This window comes from Sinohyriopsis cumingii, unplaced genomic scaffold, assembly GCF_028554795.1.
Source record: "Sinohyriopsis cumingii isolate HCF-2022 unplaced genomic scaffold, ASM2855479v2 utg001292l, whole genome shotgun sequence".
Classification (NCBI taxonomy): domain Eukaryota; kingdom Metazoa; phylum Mollusca; class Bivalvia; order Unionida; family Unionidae; genus Sinohyriopsis; species Sinohyriopsis cumingii.
Window position 1 is genome coordinate 162,385 of NW_028315979.1, and position 20,191 is coordinate 182,575.

Consider the following 20,191-nt stretch of genomic DNA (forward strand, 5'->3'; position numbering starts at 1 on the left):
ACTATTTATTTTTTTCAATCACTTTTCATTAATAAAATTGTACTAAAACACCATATGATCGCAAAGTTTTCTGTTACATCTGCAAAACAGCAAAACAAATTTCATCAGCACGTAGCGGCCATGGTGCTGAATGATCGCAAAATATAGTGCCTACCGCCCTTTTATTTCAGGAAAAGTCATTTTAATTAATTTTCATTAAAAAATTATTTTAAAAAAACACAAAAAAAACCCCAAAAAACCCCCAAACAATATCAACAACAGGGGACCAGTCAACCTATTTTGTGAGAAAATTGTTAACCAGACTATTGAGTTGAATTGGGTTCCACGGATCTTTTCCACATCCTACATATGTTGGGAATTAACTATGTGGGCAGTATGTGATGTCAGTTTCAGTTTTTGCAAAAGTTTCTGCCTGGTCGGCGCAGGACCCTCATAAAAACTCAAATTAATTCGTTGATAGAGTAATTACTGACCAATTCATTTTGTTGAAATAACATCGTGTCAGCTGAGAATTGAACACAACTGAGACATGTCGCCATATACAGTACAGCTAAAGTGTTCAACTTTTACATCAGTGAAAATTCGCCGTAATTGACAGTTGTATTTGATTATACGTTTGTAAACATTTATACAGAATTTTTATAACGGAGTTCAGGAGGGAACGGGACGCTAACGCTACGAGCTTAGGAGCTCAGAATCTCAAGAGTTTCTCGGATTCTGCATCCACGACGTTCGGTGTCTATATTCCGAGTCTGAATGCATACAGAACAGGGCCAGTTATGGCATAAATTTGCACCGGAAGAGAGAGCCAATGAGAAAGTTAGTAGTATTATTCAAGAGCTATCTTGAAGCTTTCCATTGATTGCGTGCACACAACACTCACATAATTCCAGTCCACAGTTGTTTTTACGAAGATTTTTTTTTTGCATTGTTTTCTTCTACATTGCTGAACTACAGAACATCTACTATTAATTGATACTAGTTTTTCTTCAGTGTTTATACTTTCAAAATTTGGAGAAGATTTGGCTTTAATCAGGCGTTTTTGTCTTAATGGCTTTAAAAATATATTTGGTGAGAGAGCCGGCAATAACTTCTCGACTAATTTATAGCAATATGTCAAACGAATCTGACTATACCTTTCAGGGAGTATTGGTAGACCCAGGTCAGTTACCATTTTGATGATGCATCATGCTTTTACAGTTTTGTAGTTATCAGATATAAATCTTGCTGCCAGGTGTTGAACATTCTCGTGTATATCAATATCCTTAATCTAGTATGGATCACAGGCAACACAACCATACTCTAACACGGATCTGACTAGTGCTAGATATGCAGTACATCTACATGGCTGCAGACAGTGTCTGAGGTTTCTTTTTAGAAATGCTAGTGTAGTGTTTGCTTTCTTGGTCAATTTAATAATATGCGATTCCCACTTGAAGTCCTCAGTTAGTTAGTCCAAGATAAGGGTTTTCACCTACATGTTGTAGCATGTGGTTATTTAAGGTGTAGAAGTAGACGATTTTGATATTTTACTGGTCATACACATGAGGTAGCATTTAGTGGCATTGAAAGTCATACCAAAATCAGATACCCATTTTTCAAGGGCTGTGAGCATTCTGGAGGGTATGGTGGTCACTCTGGTTTTGAATTGATCTGTAAAGGAGACAGTCATCTGCAAAGAGCCTGACCTGAGATTTCACAGTCTGGAAGGCCATTAATGTGGCAAAGGAAAAGGAGTTGTCTTAGCACAGTTCCCTGAGAGACACCTACCCCCCCAAGGCAGTTAGTAGTCCCACACACTTTTACTGACTTAAAAACTATAAATCCACCATATTAGTACATTTTTATAATTTCAGACCTGATTCATGTCAGGGATCCCAAAAAGTAACATGGACATTTTGATGTTAACGATTTTTAATAGGTGTAGTAACAGGAGATGCTGATTCTTCTTAGTTTCACAAATAAAGGTCACCCAAGATAAATAAAAAATCATTATTGATAATTCTTAATTTTTAAATGTAGGTTTTAATTTAAATTGTTACGATGGAAGGGTTCGCAATTTTTAATTACCTAAATACCCTTTCAACTTCAAAATTTGCTCTGGATTTCTGGGTACTTTTCATTTCAAAGTGATGGTATGAGTACATATTCTTTAACTCTTTATAAAACAAGATTGTGTATGTGTCATTAGGATTCTTATCGTAGCTTTAAAAAATTTTCAGTCATCGTTACGATGTCTGCAGTGTGGCAGTTTATAGTGATGTCTAGCACTGGAGCATCATGCCACAGACATATAGCATGATGTCCCACCCAGTTACATTATCCTGATACCAGGATGACCAGTCCTAACACTAACCTCTTAATGCTGAGTGCCTAGCGAGGCAGCTGTTAGTACCATTTTTATAAGTCTTTGGTAAGACTCAGCTGGGGTTCGAACCCACAACCTACTGCATCCAAGGCAGATGCTTTAACCACTAGGCCACCAGATTACTGGGTATTTTTTATTTCAAAGTGATGGTATGAGTACATATTCTTTAACTCTTTAAAAATCAGTACACCCTCCTTTAATAATTCACAAACTCGCATATAATGAGGAGTCGGGCATGGATGCTACTTTTTCTTCTTGAAAATAACAAACAGATTGATCCCTACTTCTTGAATGTGATGAAAATAACCATCAAAATTGATAATTGAAACCTTGATATATAACTTGTTTCATGGTCAAAAATGGTAGTGGCCAGAAATTTAGAAACACAAATGTACAAATTTAATAAGAAATCTCTTGATTTTCTTGCAAAATTAATTTTCTCAATACACAGTAAATCACAATAAGCAAAAAAAAAAAATAGGTTACTGAAAGTGTGAGTAATGTCTACTGGTGGCAATACTGTAAGAAATAACTGTCAATTAAATAAGCCTTGTCAAATGAAATTCATGTTTCACTTTTATCATTTAATTTGTTTTTAGTGATTATGCTTGTTACCAAAAAGTGATCAATCAGTAGTTTATCATACGCCTTAGTAAATTTGATCAGCAAAGTAACAAATTAACAAATGCATAAAAGGATTAGTTTCACAGATAGAGTTTGTTAAAGAGGAGTGAGTTTCAAAGTTTAAAGTGAACTTAAAAATTCCAAAATTGGCTCTCTAAGACATCGTTTTAATGATGAGCAGAAACTTGCTGTAACTTAGTGTAATCACAGAATCAGTATTTGTAACTACAATAACAATTGAATAAAACCCAGTTTCAGCAATTTTGTTTCTCAAAATAAATTTCACTCCTTTTTTAAATAAAGCTTGTTTTTTTTAAAAAAAATCTACAGTAAAATTTGAATGCATCAACATTTTTATCCAAAATTCCATAATGTAATGCACGATCTTCTTGCTGGTACAAATGTGTTTGAAACCACTTGTACAGTCCTACCCATTTATGTCGATATCCTTGGGCCCGAGGAAATATTGTCAGCATAGGCGGATGTTGAGATAAGTGTTTGGGGGGGGGGGGGCTGAAGAAAGATACAAGTTAAATTCGTCAGTAAGGGGTGACCTGTTGTCAGTGAATAGCATTTACACTTTGAGAAAACAAACAATGGAAATTATGAGTACATGAAGACAAAACCAGTGTGAAATACACTTGTATATTGACAAATTACATTTTGGTTACCTTTGTGTAATAAAATCCACAATAAAAATATTGCATCGGTCAAATCCTGATATGAAAAACATTCACTACAATATTCAGTGTTGGTATTAGCACATGGTTGCATAATGATGTTTTAAATGAACTTTCTGATATATTGAAAGTAAAGCTAATTGTTGCAAAAAGTGAAGAACTAAATATCTAACAAAAGTTGCAACTGTGTGGTATGAGCAAAATACAACAATTACAATGACACCTGCCATTGCAGACACCTTCATAGCAAGGACATCTAGCCCTGTAGTGACACAATATTGGATCACAAAAATGAAATCCAGAAAAATCAGAATCAAAAATTATATGTGGAGTCCCTCCTTCTCAACAGTTTGGCAAGTATATAAAAAATAGTAGACAATCACAATACATGTATTTGTTATTACCTCTGTATCTGAGAAATGTTATAGAAAATGGGAAGTCTTGTTACTATGGGATCTGCTCATAAAGGTAAACATGTTTCATCCTTTTAATTGGATATATTGCCTACGCGTATAAGGTGGCTCTTTTGACTTTTCTGAACAGGTTAATCTGTAATAACAAGCATACAAATAGATATTACTCTGGAGCATTGATGTTGCATTAATCAAATATATTAACAGCTACCTCACTAGGTACTCAGCATTAAGAGGTTAGTGTTAGGACAGGTTGGGCTAGTATCAGGATAATGGGACTGGGTGGGACATAATGCTATGTGTCAGTGACATGATGCCCCAGTGCTTGACATCACTATAAACTGTCACACTGCAGACATTATGCGATATGACTGAAAGATTGTTAAAGCTCTTTTAAATATCCAAATCATACACACACACACCAAATATATTTAGTAGCAGTGACCCACAGGTGTTTATGTTAGATTTTATTTGTGCGATCGATCAACTTTTCTCATTAAATTATCACCATTAGCATCAGAGTTTTTCAAGAAAAAGAGTGAAAATTGATGTAAGGCATCAGTGCATTCATTATTGGATGTTATACACCTCCCAATATAGCTTGTAATATTGAAGTTAGAAGTTTTGAGATACAGGTCTATGATTGGAGTGGTTTGGACAGGTGTCCAGTGGTTTAAGAGTTTTGATTTAGCTCATTTGGATACTGCTTGTGTGGATACTGAATTGAAGTTACAACCCCTTATTATGCATATTGGTGCTACAGTTAGTGACGTGAATGTATATCGCTACACCAAAAAGAATGCACAGCACTGTTCAGTGTAAACTCAGAATCTGATGAAATTATTTTTCTAACATTTTTCAGATATAATGCAGTGTGTTCAAGTAAAGATTGAACTCGGCCACAGGGCAAGCCTGAGAGCCAAACCAACGAAGGAGGGGTTTACACATGACTGGACGGTATATGTCCGAGCACCAGAAGGTTTCAACATAGCTCACTTTGTGGAGAAGGTGGTGTTTCATCTGCATGATACCTTTGTTAATCCTCGTAGAGGTTTGTATTCATCAAACAATCTAAAAATTTACATTATTTTTTTCGTTTTACATCGTATGGAGAATCCCAGTGGCTTCAGACCTGCCAACCCTTACAACTTAACCATAAGTCTTACGAAAATGACCCTTAAAATACAGACTTAATGAATATCAGCAAAATTTATGGAAATGTGATTCTTATGTTATGTGTTTAGGCTCGAATAAACAGTAACAAAAGAAAGTGAAAACAACAAGCTTTGAAATATATAATATTTCCCTGGAAAAATACTGTAAAAATAAAAAAAATAACTTAAGTTTCAAGAAGCAAATCCAAAAATAATTCAGGAATAATCCACGAATACAATTTTAGAAGTCATAATAAAATGTTCTAATGAATTCAAGTTCAAGTCCAGATGAAGAATCCAAGATGGAAGGCAATGACGTATGTTCTAACCAGTACTGTGTTGAAGTCTACAATTCCTTGTAGAAACAAGAAATATCACTCCGGTTTTGGGTTTTTGGAAATTTTTATGAAATGTCTTTGTTCAAGAATTCTGTATGAGCACAAAATATTTCCAGAGAAATGAAGTAATCCTTTTAGAACCTAAATAATCTGAAGAAAATTAACATTAACCCTTTACCTCATAGAGCATAGTGACAAAGTGCAGCTCGCTATACATAGAACACAGGTTACCTAGTCGACCGCATACGCATAGCTTGCCTGTGAACTATTAAGCAATGTAGTGTATGTTACGTTTAACAGCAATTTTAACCATTTTACATTTTTGGTACACATCTATTACATGTGGAACAATTTAAGAGTAAAGTCCGATTGTTATAGCTGTGTAATTATTTATCACGGAAGAATTTGTTATGTGCTTTAAAATCTGGAGAGAATTCGTTCACCATCATGTCAGTGAGGCCGTGTGACCAACCGTAGAGCTGCCATTTCTCATACTCGAAATTTACAAGTTTTTCATCTGTGTCTACATCACTAAGTCATCTAAATTTGATAATTTATAAAAACTAATTGCAGCCTATATCAATATCAGAGCCTTTACCTAGGTTATTGAATTTTTCATAGTTGTGATTCTAATCATGAAAACTTCGTAAGTACTGAATGAAATCCGCGACAGCCATTTTGGAGAGTGGAGATTACGACCCAGTTACTTTAAATAGCAGATATCGACCAGTACATAAACAGTGACCACGTGATCTGACGTAATTGTCATTCACAGAAATGAATGTAGTATCTAATAAGGGGTTTTCCCCGAAGGTGGCGCTACGAAAACCGGCTTAAAATGGCTGATGTTTACAGCAGACGTCAAAAGGCACTTCTATGGGACTTTTGTAGAAGCGTCAAAAGTCGCTTCGATGCGACTTTTGTAGAGGCGTCCAAAGACGGTTGTATGAGGTAATGGGTTAACTCAAAAACTGGCTACAAGAGAAGAAAACGACTTGACATCAAGCGTGTTTAAGCCCAGACTTTCACTATTTCTCTCAAACGATGGTTTAAAACTTGAATTTTATCCCCACTTGGTCATGTTTACATGTAAAAAATCATGTAGCCCCTGCATGTCCTTGATTAGAACCAATCATTTTACTCCAAGAATAAAAGTTGTTTACTTCACTAAAAACTATTTACAAGTCTAGGGCCACATATTTAATGCAGCCTTGATCTCACTCTTGTAAGTCCCACAATCAAAATAAATTTAAAAAATAGCTTGTTCACGTGGCTGATACTAATTTTGAAATAAGGTTGAGAACCAGGTCAGCCATATGTGTTTATTAAAATGAATAGTCACAGTCAAACTATTTTCTGGGAAAAGTTCCTAATAAACAGAACTTCATTATTTTGACATATAATGAAATAAAAAAAAATGGAAAGATTTTAAAACTTACAAACAATTAAATCAGATACAGAAATTAAATCATATGTACATAACTGTGATTTTTGCAGTAAAATCCTGATACTGGTTTGTCGATGTTTGATTTAGACATGGGTTCATATTAAAACTTGTGGAGTAGGTCAGGAACCATATTAACTTTACAGGATTTCATAGGTCAGGAACCATATTAACTTTACAGGATTTCATTTAAACCTTTACCTCATGCAAGTGTCTTTTGACGCCTCTACTCCATTTGCATGGAAGTGCCTTTTGACGCCTGCTGTAAACATCAGCCATTTTAAGCGGGTCTTCATAGCGCCATATTCGGGGAAAACACCCTATTAGATACTGCATTCATTTCTGCGAATGACAATTACATCAGATCATGTGGTCACTGTTTATGCTCTGGTCGAAATCTGCTATTTAAAGTAACTGGGTCGTAATCTCCACTCTCCAAAATGGAGGTCGCAGATTTCATTCAGTAATTACGAAGTTTTCATGATTAGAATCACAACTATGAAAGCTTCAATAACTTAAGTAAAGGCTCTGATATTGATATAGGCAGCAATTAGTTTTTATAAATTATCAAATTCAGATGACTTAGTGATGTAGATGCAGACAAAAAACTTGAAAATTTAGAGTATGAGAAATGGCAGCTATGGTTGGCCATGCGGCTTCACTGACTTGATGGTGAACGAGTTCTCTCAAGATTTTAAAGCACATAAAAAATTCTTCCGTGAAAAATAATTACACAGCTATAACAATCGGACTTTACTCTTAAATTTTAACACACATAATAGATGTGTACCAAAAATGTAAAATGGTTAAAATTGCTGTTAAACGTAATGTACACTACATTGCTTAACAGTTAACAGGCAGGCCTATGCATATGGAGTCGAATAGGTAACAGGTGTTCTATTTATAGTGCACTGCACTGGGTAACTTTGCTCTACGAGGTAAAGGGTTAAATTGCACTTATTTTTTCATGCAAAATGTGTGCATGATGAAATTGTAGATTATTAAGTTTTCAATAAATGGCATCCAACAAATGATACATATTCAAGACCAAAGAGAAAATAAGGGTCTCAGAAGTGTCAGTAGTAAGTACAGAAGAGTCAATAAGGAATATTCAGATTCTTGGAGGGGAGCAGAAAGTGCAACAATCATGTTTATTGGACATGTTTTGATTTTAGTGTCCCATGGTGGGAGATATAAATACCATCATGATCTGAAATTTTTAAAACTTCCAAGCATTACAACCTGTTGAGAAATAGCAAGAAGCCATTGAGCTCCATAGGGTTTGGAACTTGAGTTTGTGAAACTGAACTCGAGGTAATTACGGTCTAAGAGTACAAACTTTTAAACTGAACATAATGTTTACTGTCACTGCTAAATATAACTTTTGAATCTATGAAATGCTTGTTTTCCAGCTTTGCAATAGTGTGTGTGTGTGTGTGTAATTTGGATTTTTAATGTAGCTTTAACAATTTTTCAGTTATATTGCTACGATGTCGGCATTGTGACAGTTTATAGTGATGTCTAGCACTGGAGCATTATAACTCAGACATGTAGCATGATGTCCCACTCAGTCACATTATCCTGACACCAGGCTGACCAGTCCTAAGACTAACCTCTTAATGTTGAGCGCCAAGCGAGGCAACTGTTAGTACCATTTTTGTAAGTCTTTGATATGACTAAGCCGGGGATCGAACCCACAACCTCCTGCATCCAAGGCGGACGCTCTAACCATTAGGCCACCGGAGTGGTCACAATAGCAGTACATGATTTTCGTTATGCCTTACTGAAAACTGGTCGAGCTTAAGTGAAAATAATGACTGCCTTACTAAGAAGGTCTTATTACTGCTTGAACTGGTAGTCAACAAGGATCAGTTTACAGTGGGATGGGCAAAGGACAAATTTTTTGTGACTGTCCTGGTGATGATGAAATGAATCAAGATCTCATTCCTGTCTGTGTCAAGTCTGAAATAAACATACATTTTGATGTCATTTGTATATCATACAGTTCATGTCAGTTAGTCATTGTGGTGTGATGGTGTTGTTATGCCCTCACTGTGGTAGGTGTGTTACGGTTGGGGTGGGGTGCTCCCAATATTTTATTTAAATTATTGTAGAAGTCCCACCTAGGCTCAATTTTGGTTGGAAGTTAAATTAGTGAAAGATAGATGTAAAGCTCCGAGCCCCCAGTCAGCAATACCGATGGTTAAATGATTGCATATACAAAAGAGTGAGATTCAACGAATAGCAGTTTAATAATGATTCAATAGTCAAGTGCTTCAAATTTCCCAAGTACTCTCCTTCCGCTTAACCCAGTGATAGTCTATTGCATCATTAGATTAGTAATGTGAGATAGATTTCCACCTGTCCTTATATTCTACTCATCTGTGTATTCTCTCCTATTCCTCCAAATCCTTCTCCTCTTCCTCCCAACTTTCTCCAAATTCCTTATCCTCCTTGACTTCTCTATACACCTCCTTCTCCACTTTCTCCTCCTCAGCTCCTTTTCCTCCTCCTCCTTGACTCTTTCCACTGACTATACTTGTCAACTCTGACTGCTCTGCTACTCACTTCCGTCTCCCCTTTTTGAGACTCGGGTCTTAACTGAACCAGAAAATCTGTACCCCCAAAAACTTCCTTACAAAGCTTTGTCTTTCTTTAGAGTCTCCTAAGTTTTACTGCCAAATTATGAGTGACTTTCTCAGAGTAACCCTTTATTGCTCAGCAATCATTCTAGGTGAGACTAAATTTTTCTCTTGCTAGTTAGAAGTTATAATTCTGATTGAAATTGTTATCACAATTCTGATTGGGTGTAGCTTTGGCCCGATCCAATCAAACTTAGCTGACAACTTCCTTCTCACTGTCTGTCCACCTGTGGATGGACTTAGAACACGCACCGTTTCCCATGCGGGTTCCTCTGATCTAAGGACTAATCTGTAACACATAGGTGGGAAGTCGCTCGATCTAATGCCTGTGCCAATTCAAGATGCCAGATCTTCTCTCTGGTCATGGTAACCTTGCATAAGAGATTAACTCTATCCTGCGGCAATGTTTAGACATTATACCTTAGTTTATACATGACTTTCGAACTGGGGCTGAGCAAACATGAGTCATTTCCAAAACTGTCATGGTTCATTTAAATTGCCTGTTTTTCATAATTTTCACACACCTGATTATTTCCATATGAATGGATTAGTTTCTCATATTTATTTTTTAACTGTTATTTATTTTTGTTCAGCATAACACCAGTGGGATCTTTATCCCATAATTTTTAACAATATCAATGAAATGTTCAAAGGATGCTGAGATTGTGTGATAACAAATCCAGCAAAGAACCAATCTTAATGTTCAATATTGAATGTTAAAATCAGTGTATGAATGCTGTAGTCATTAATTGGGTGAAGAATTAATGGGGTAGAATTTTTTATTGAAATGCAAACAAAGTAGGTTTGGAACAATCACTCCTTGCAAGGTCTGTAACAATAACATTGCATAGCTATAACAGTCAGTGTTTTATCTACACATGCATCATGCGTCAGATATGCAAACTTTTCCGATTTGATGCACAGAAATTGTCACCGGTATGTAAATTGACACACTTCACTGTCGTTTCTTTGATTAACACAAAACAAAGGTTTGGTCTAATTTAATGGCTAGGTCACAACTCTGCATATTGAATCTGGTTTTCTTCAAATTGCTGCAACATCTACAGATTTTCAGTCGTCGTTTTCACAATAAATATTTTGGGAAGTTTTTTCTTTCTTCATTTTTCTATAAAAATTACATGACTTTCATTTATATGTTCAATATGTTTTCCTACAGCAACACTAGAAATGGTTTATTGTTGATATCACGTGACTGCATGACCCTTGATGTCATTGACATGTAGGTTGCGAAAGTTGTGTAGCCACATGACTAGGAATGCAAATGGCCAGATCCAGGTCAAATTTCAGCAACAATGTACTTTAGTCTTGTCTGTCAGTGGATTAAATACATAACGAATGCTATGATCACAATTTCGGAGAAAATAAATCATATTCCTATCAATTTCATGCAGGTATATCTCAATGTATGGTTGTTCAAGTTTGCTGGGCCAGCTAGTAAGTGGCTACCCCATGCTGACACCAAATGGTGTTGGCAAATTCCAACTTTTTGATAGGGAATGGACTCTGACCCTACACCCCACCATAACCGTCCAAATATAAAAAAGGGGGTGGCAAGGGTCAGAGGAAACTCGGACTACATTGTTTCAGTATACCGTCAGCATTTGACTGAAAATGGCATCAAAGGCAAAAATAAATTAAAATAGATCTGAAACAAATGAAATTATCTTTCAGACCCCATTTACGACTGACAAATGATAACAGTAATGTTATCGAACCAGTGGAGCCATCATCATCCAAAGATGAGGTAACGGTTACTCGTAAGATTAAACATCATTTTGTGCACGTGGCCGAGTGGTCTAAAGCGTTCTCCGTTACGGATCACTGCCATCTCACCTCTGTCTGCGCGGTTCGAGTCTCAGATTCAGCCAATGTAGGTATGTGAGAAAGCATGCCAGTAGCTTCTCGTGGGTCGGTGGTTCTTTCTGGGGTTTTCCCAGGTTCTTCCTCCACCATTAATACTGGCCGCCATATATAGCCTACCATGTGCTGAAAAATGGCGTTAAACCCCACAACAACAACAACAACAACAACATTTTGTGCACCAGTGGTTGAAAACATACAGCTGGTTACATTTTCAAAAAGAAGTCAAGTCGATTCTTGGTCCAGAACAGGATCTTAACCACCTTTAGGAATAGGTTTTGGATTGAGAAGCAAAGAAATCTGATGCTTATCAAGATTGATGGGGAAGACAGAATTACCTTGTTTTGAGGAAATTTTAAAGAAATGGAATAAAACAGAAGAGATAAGAATCTTTGAACTTAAAAACATGAAAGATTTGTTAAACTGTGAACAGTTTACTGAGTCAGAGTTACATTCAGAAGACTTCCTCATTGAAAACATTGCATGATGTGTGGGATACGCTCTTCTCTGCCTGCTAGTCAGATTAATACATTCTAGTCACTGCTACCTAGTGTAATGTTTTCTTGTGTAAAAATATTTAGAAAACATGCCTTGGCTTTAGTTACATTATATAACTAATATTTTTGTCATGTAATTAAACGATATAATTGTCATTGGCTTGAATAAGACTCATAGGTTTGGATTTTGATTCACTGTTTTTTGCATTACATGAAGCCATTTGTAGATAAAACACTGAACAATAGGTAAAATTATACTGTATTCTTTGGTGAGTTCATTAATAAAGCTATATTGTAGAGTAATAAGTAATCTGAAATCTGATTGGCATAATCTACAACAGCACCAGATGCTGAAACACGTAGTCTTTTGCTCCACTGGTCACAGTCGAATCATCAGTGGCTTTTGAGCAGAAATTTTCTTATTATGTCTATTGGATCTAAATGAAAATGTTGCTGATCCAACATTCAATATGGCCACCACAGCAGCCATCTTAAAAATTGTATTATTCCTGGATGGAATACTATATTGGCATGGGCTTTAAAGCAGAGGATATCTTAAACGAAAATGCTGCTGATCTGATATCCAAAATGGCCAACATGGCAACAATCTTGAAAATTATGTTATCAAGACTCCCCATAGATTGATGGTCGTATCTGCATGGAATTGTGACAAAAAGACTTCTTATGATTGTCTACTTGTTCTTAATGATAACGGTGCTGATCTGATGTCTGATATGGCCACCATGGCAGCTGTCTTGAAAATCTTGTTGCATCTGCACACTCTAAACAGAAATTCATATCAGACATGGGATATTCAGCACAAGACTTCGTATGATATATTGTTCATCGTAAATTATAAGGACATCAATCTAAAATCCAGTATGGCCACCATCTTGTGTATCTTCTTGTTGCTACTTCTCCAGAATGGAATGCCAGATCAACATGGAGATTTCAGAAAAGACTTGTGATATCGAGTTGCTCCAAAATAAAAATGGTGTTTATTTTACATCCAGTATAGCTGCCATGATATACTATTTTGAAAGTCTTCTTTTCACTGCTGCTTCTGAATGGATAATCTCTAGCTGGTCCCTAATGAAAATAGTGCTGAAAATAGTGCTGATTAAGTCCAATATGGTCACCACAGTGGCCAATTTTAAAATATTTTTGTCACTCAAAGAGATTAGAGTTGGTTTTAACACACAGCAAGTAAAATGAAGAAACAGTCTTATCTTGGATTTCTTGTGAATATCAGTCCAGCTTTGGACTCTTGTTACATGTTTAAAATGGTTAGAATGAGCAGTCACCTTTTTGTAATTAGTGTAATTAGTTTTCTCCATTAATTCATTATCATATACACCAGCATGTGGAGAATATTTTTGGTTCTATCACAACTAACATTTCCATAGTTTACAGATACTACTAGCGTTCTCGTGTAATTATAATGTCAGATTGTCATGATATTCAATAAAGTAAAATGATGCACTCACACAGACAGCTACTCAATATTTGGTTATATTCGCATAATCCATTGTACAAAATTATCTGACATTAATCATGTTCAGTGAATGAATTTTAAAATATGTTGACTTGATGATTAATTACTCATGGGATGCTGATGATATTAAGTAACTGGATCATTACTCATGGGATGCTGATGATTGTGATATATAACCCATTACTCATGGGATTTTGATATTTATGATATTTTGTAACTGAATCATTACTCATGAGATATTGATATTTATGATATGTAATTGGATCATTACTCATTCGATGTTGGTGTTTTGGTGATTATGTAATTGGATGATCACTCATGGGATACTGTTATTTATGATATATAACTGGATCATTACTCATGGAATACTGATATTTATGATTAGTAATTGGATTATTACTCATGGGATACTGATGTTTTGGTGATTTTGTAATTGGATCTTTACTCATGGAATACTGGTTGTAATATTATGTAACTGGATCATTACTCATGGAATACTGATTGTGATATTATGTAATTGGATCATTACTCATGGGATACTGATGTTTTAGTGATTATGTAATTGGATCATTACTCATGGAATACTGGTTGTGATATGTAACTGGATCATTACTCATGGAATACTGATGTTTGTGATATTATGTAATTGGATCATTACTCATGGAATACTGGTTGTGATATTATGTAACTGGATCATTACTCATGGGATACTATAATTGTGATATTATATAAGTGGATCATTACTCATGGGATACTATAATTGTGATATATAAGTGGATCATTACTCCTGGGATACTGATATTTATGATACTATGTAACTGGATCATTATTCATAGGATACTTATATTTATGATGTTATGTGATTGCTGTAAATCATACATTTAATGTTAAATAAATCTTTCAGTGGAAATAGTAGGGTTCCCATGCCCAGTCTTGAAATTAAAGTATCATTTTTATATGCCCATATTTTAGTTATTGCATGGTTCCTTTTCTGGCACATAATGCTATAATAATTGGAAATGTTTTGTTGAAACTTTGTGTAAGTATACATCCTATCTAGCCATTGAAGTTCTGTGAACTGTAACCATGTTTTGATTATATCTTTTGAACAAATCAAGATTTTTAATGAAATTTTAGCCAAGTATGCATCATGTGTAAACAGTATGTGGCACGCTGTAATTATGCCCCCTGCATAAACATCAAGGTCGTAGTGAGGGAAAATGTAATTCTGCGAACATTTTTAAGATATTTTAATAAAGCTTTAGCCAGTTATTTTCACAGACAGGCAACATGTTACAAACTGTGGTCACACCGCCTGCCTGAATGGAAAATATAAATCAGTGACCTCCATCCATGTGTAGGTATAGCTGTTAAACCAATGAATGCATTTTAATAAATCTTGAGCTGTTTTTTCATTTTTCATTTGCCTCGACTTGACAGTGTCTTGCATATTCAGTGATTTTCCCTGCCTCAAGGTCAGGGCAAAAAAAAGGATAATGCAAGGGCAACTTTTTTTACCCCTAAACCCTACATATATTCAGATGAAACTCTGGCCAGGTCTGTACCTTAGATTACTAGTGTCAAGTCATAGCTGTCAGAGTCATTGGTATGGGAATGGTCACAAGACGGGCATATCATGTGCCATTTGTGGTATTATTGTTTGAGAACCTGCAAAGTTTGCGCCAATAAAAATAAAAGAATAAGAAAATATCATTTTTTGTGTTTGATAAGCAGATCTGATTTTGAATCCAGTAATAAAAACTGCAGAAATTTCTCTACAAAAGTGCAAAAGCACTCAAATTTTTCAGATGTAGTTTAACCCTAACTGTAGTTTTTCATTCAATCTTTTCCAGTGGTGAAGGAACCTCCTTACCATGTGTCTGAGGTGGGATATGCTGGCTTTGGTCTGCCGATTGAGATCTACTTTAAAAACAAGGAGGAGCCACGGAAGATCAAGTTCAACTATGATCTCTTTCTGCAGATGCATGAGCCAGTTAATCATGTTCGGTGTGAAAAATTGACCTTCCAAAACCCAACAGATGAATTTAAGAAAAAGCTTATCAAAGCTGGAGGGGTATGTAAGAATAAGTTGACCTGTAATTATTTTTCTTTTGATGCTGGAGAAGAATATTCATGTGCTGATAAGAAGAATATCTCTCAAATTGATATGTGCTTTGTCTGTAATACTGGTTATTTCCTGCAAGGTTGACATGGTCATTAAGGATCACTGAAAGTCATTCAGAAAGAACACCTCATTTCAAGACCTTGAAAGTCCTTGATTTTATTTCACTTAGGTTATTGAAAGTCTTTGAATTTGAGAGATTTTGCTTAAATATAAAATATGATGGAAAATTTTGATGTTGAGTAATTTATTTTACATTGATCTAGTTTGATTTTTTCATCATCTGCTAACTATCTGTTAGTATCATAAGCCACAGGAAGTAATCAGTCATTGTGCATAGTGTCCCTTTCACATGATGTAATTAACATGTGCACTCTAATACTTCATATGTTTTTGCCATGCAAGGATGGTTTGTCAGCAGCAGTCTTTTTAACAAGTGATCATTGCAAAATAACTGGGACCATTCCAGTGGCCAAGTGGTTAGAGCATCTGCCTTGGATGTGGCAGGTCGCTGGTTTGAACCCCGGCCAAGTCATACCAGAGACGTATAAAAATGGTATTAATGGCTGCCTTGCTAGGTGCTCAGCATTAAGAGGTTAGTCTTAGGACTTGATGGCCTGGTGTCAGGATAATGTAGTTGGGTGGGACATCATGCTATATGTCTGTGGCATGATGCCCCAGTGCTAGACATCACTATAAACTGCCACACTTCAGACGTCATAGCAATATGACTGATAGATTGTGAAAGCTACATTAAAAATCCAAAACACATGTGCACAAAATAACTGGAAAGTTCACATTCATGAATAGCTGGCTGCAAGGCACAGGCATTACTAAGTAGCTGAGGCAACTTTGAAACCTAGAGCACTTTGCGCAGTCTGCAAGAAAAACATTGATACTGCTGGAATAGACATTGCGTCCTGAAGTAGCCATACAAAAGGAAAGAATCATTTGGAAATAATAATGAAAACAAATGAGTCTGCTGTTACAATGTCAACCTTCATATGGTCAGTGCAAATTTCATTTAACAATGCTGTCATCTGCATCATAAAAGTCAGTATCAAATTTGTCAGTGGCTTTCACAAATTCAATGACCAAGAGTGGTGTCCTTGTTTGGGTGGCATGTTGCAAGCAATTGCAGTCTAATGAACAGGTGATATCAAACCCATAAATAGTCCATCAGTATCAGCACAGGTTTGGGGATATCTTTTTAAAGGGTAATGTGCAGGGGTATAAAAAACATAGTATTTAATATTTTGGTCCAGTCGCAATAGATTTATTATCATTTTCCTTTCATTTTTCCAGACCTGCCAACCCTTATGATTATGACTTAAGTCTTGTATTAATTGATAATTAATAATTAAAATAAGGAATTAAAGTATAAATTGTGGAAATACGATTGTTTTTTGCTAAAACCTAGATACTAGCTTGTCTGTGTTTAATTAGATTATGAGGAATTAGTCATGGAACCAGACTAACTTTACCAGAATACCTCAGATGCTTTGGACTTTGTGTATTTTGTGATGCCAAACATCTGCATGATTGATCAAGCTGTTGCTTATTGTTTTAAAAATAGCATCCAACAAGTAACATGCCAGGACAAAAGGGGCAATAAAGCCCTGAAAAAGTTTTATAAAAGTTTTAATAGTGCAGAAGAATAAAAGGGAATATTCAAATTCTTGGTGAAGAAAGCAGGAAGGGCAACATTTACATTTAGTGGACATCATGTGTTTATTTGATTATGTCACATGGCAGGAAAGATGTTTGCTGTCTCCATGGCCCACATGAAGTCTAATTTATTTTTTAGGGATTACATCAAGTTTAGAGATATAAAGTAGAGTTTGTCAAACTGTCCTGGAGGTAGTTGAAATAAACTTTACAAACTTTGAGTTGAATACAATGTCTGCTGTCACTGTTTTGAATCACATGTCTTTTGGAATGTATGACTGTTTTCCAGCTTGACAATAGAAGCGAATGATTTGTGTTACACCTTGCTGAAAACTGTATTAACTTACTGAAAAATCTGACTGCCTTACTGAGAGGGTCTTGTTAGGGTTGGCAGGTCTGTATTTCATTACTTTTATTGACATCTTGATTTATTTTATTTTTTATTCTTGTATTTGAATTAGTGACTATAAGTTCCATATATACTCGCATATAACACAAATAATTTAGCAAAAAATAAAGGTTTGGAAGAAGGGGGGTCGGCTTATCTGCGGGCCAGTGTCTAAACTTTACATTTTATAGGTCTTTTTGTTGACTACTGTAACAGCTGTAAATTTTGGGACACGAAACAATCATTTTTTCCATGTCCTAAGACATAGGCATGTAAAAAAAGAGTAACTTTTGGTGACCCGACAATTATTAAACTGTTATAAAGTACTATAATTGATTTTGTTATTATTTTGCACGTGCATATTTTCTGATTTCTCTAACACGAAGTTAAATGAAGGTAAATACAGACTTCATAATTTGCGGGCCGGTTGAGTTTACCAGGGAGACCATGTTGAACTGTAATGTACAGTACTTACACAGTGTAAAGCATCACTTAAATCCTTACTTATTCCCAAACATATTAGATGCAGATTTTGCTTTATTCATTGTTTCGACCAAATTGCATTCTTCCAGATAACATTTCAGCTAGTCCTTAATAGCCGTTTCATTTAAGTTGAATCACGCACTCACGAGTTACTTATTTTCAGTGATATAAACGATCCTACAAATTGAGGAAATATTTTTCAAAAGGTACGCATATTTAATTGTACAAGGCACATAAACATCGTAATTTACATGTTCACGAATAGGAAGGCTAAAATTCTCATAGTTCAACTAAGATCAACATCAGTCAATTTTAGTTTTGTGTTTTAGCTGAACAAACATCATAACTTTCCACACAGTGGAAAGCTTGATGTTTTGGCATCTCCTATGTTGATAGTCGGTGAATTTATTTCATTTTACGACAACAGTACAGGCCAGTTAATCATTAAAACCCTGAAACTGGCTTGTGATAAGAGGGAATTTTGACCGGTAACTATACAAGTTCATTGATGTGTAATTACCTTTTATTCCTTAATATTAGCATTGATTAACGGAGTTTTGTAAAATGGGGTCAAAGGCATACCTATGAACTTTTCAAAAGCCAAGTAGGGAGACTAAATAAAAAAAGAGAGATTCGGACCTAAAATCTAAAGGTTTTTCATGGCATTTTTAAAGCCTTGTTTTCACAAAATATTGATCGATCTTCCTGGTCCAATATGCATGAAATTTGCAAAAAGACTCGCCATTTCTCCTTGTGACATGCCTAAATTTTCCCCAGAATGTGCCCTGCTTTCATATTCTGGTCAGCTGTACAATAGCTGAAGATTATTCTTAAATAAACAAGCAAGAAAGCCAGCGAGACTAATTAAAAGTTAATCCTTATCCATGCAGCTATTTTGTGAAAACGATTGGCCATCTGCCGTAATTCAAAGAAACTATGTTCTACACTATTGTGTGTTACACTAGCACCAGCAATTGTTTGGCAAATATAGGGTTCCCAATTTTGTTGAACTAAAGGTACTAAAATAGCCATCATCGTGGTAACATACATGTGGCAACTATTTTCCCCACTTGGTATATTTTGACCTTATTCCATTATTGTCAACTCATAAAGCATTTAGTATTGTTTATTATAAAACATGTATTTTGAATTAGATTTTTGAGGACACATTTGCTGCTAGGTATGTATATTCATTCCTTTTACTTTAACGATAGTAATTATCGTTGGTATATACGGTATAAAAATGCCAGGTGTTCACTCTTGAAGTTTCTTCCGTGGGAATGGTGCTATAACAGATGGAGTTAAAGCATTCATAGTGATCATTCTTGGGATTGAAATTAATTGTGGACGTTTTTATTGTTGTGGTTTACTTTTTTGTTCTGGTTTATTTATTTTTGTATTTTTGTATTAATGTAGAGGTGAAATAAATCAATTTACATGAATAATGTTTAATCTTAACATTCTGTTTAGTGAAGAAGAGAATTTTTTATAGTAAAGTAATTATTTTGTCACAACAGTAATTCACAGGTGATACAACAGAACATGTAGAACTTTTCTTGTTTAAAAGAAATGAAAATCAAAGACATAATGTAATAATCGTGAGTTCTCTGCAAAAATCAGAAGATATTATGAAATAGGGAGGTAGGCATGGTGTGACCCAAAACATTGGTAGTTTTTTTTTCCTCCCAGCGTGAAAGTTGACAGGTATGATGTAAGGTCACTTACTCCAAAGCAAACTACAATTCAGCTTTTACGGTATTAGCATCAAACCGTATTGTTTGTTCATTGTGTTGTCATACTGGGATTACATTTTAATGAGTTAGGTATTTACAATTTCAAAGCAAAGTCAAAACGTATCTACCAGTGCACTCATATAAAATGTCCAATGCAATAATGCATAAACAAACAATAATTGAGTCAAAAGAGAGAGGTAGTGTTGCCGAGTGGTCTCAAGTGCTCTCTGTTATGGATCACTGCCGTCTCATCTCTGTCTG

General features: G+C 35.4%; 1 protein-coding gene across 1 annotated transcript in view; it reads left to right on the top strand.

Moving 5' to 3' along the window:
- The first annotated feature begins 325 nt into the window (after window positions 1–325).
- LOC149772674 (uncharacterized) overlaps window positions 326–20,191 on the top strand; it is a 34,018-nt gene continuing 14,152 nt past the window's right edge. The window contains exons 1-3 of the mRNA XM_089947509.1: window positions 326–819; window positions 4,948–5,136; window positions 15,390–15,610. Coding sequence (XP_089803635.1) covers window positions 4,953–5,136; window positions 15,390–15,610 — 405 coding nt within the window. The 5' untranslated portion in view covers window positions 326–819; window positions 4,948–4,952. The remainder of the gene's footprint in view (window positions 820–4,947; window positions 5,137–15,389; window positions 15,611–20,191) is intronic.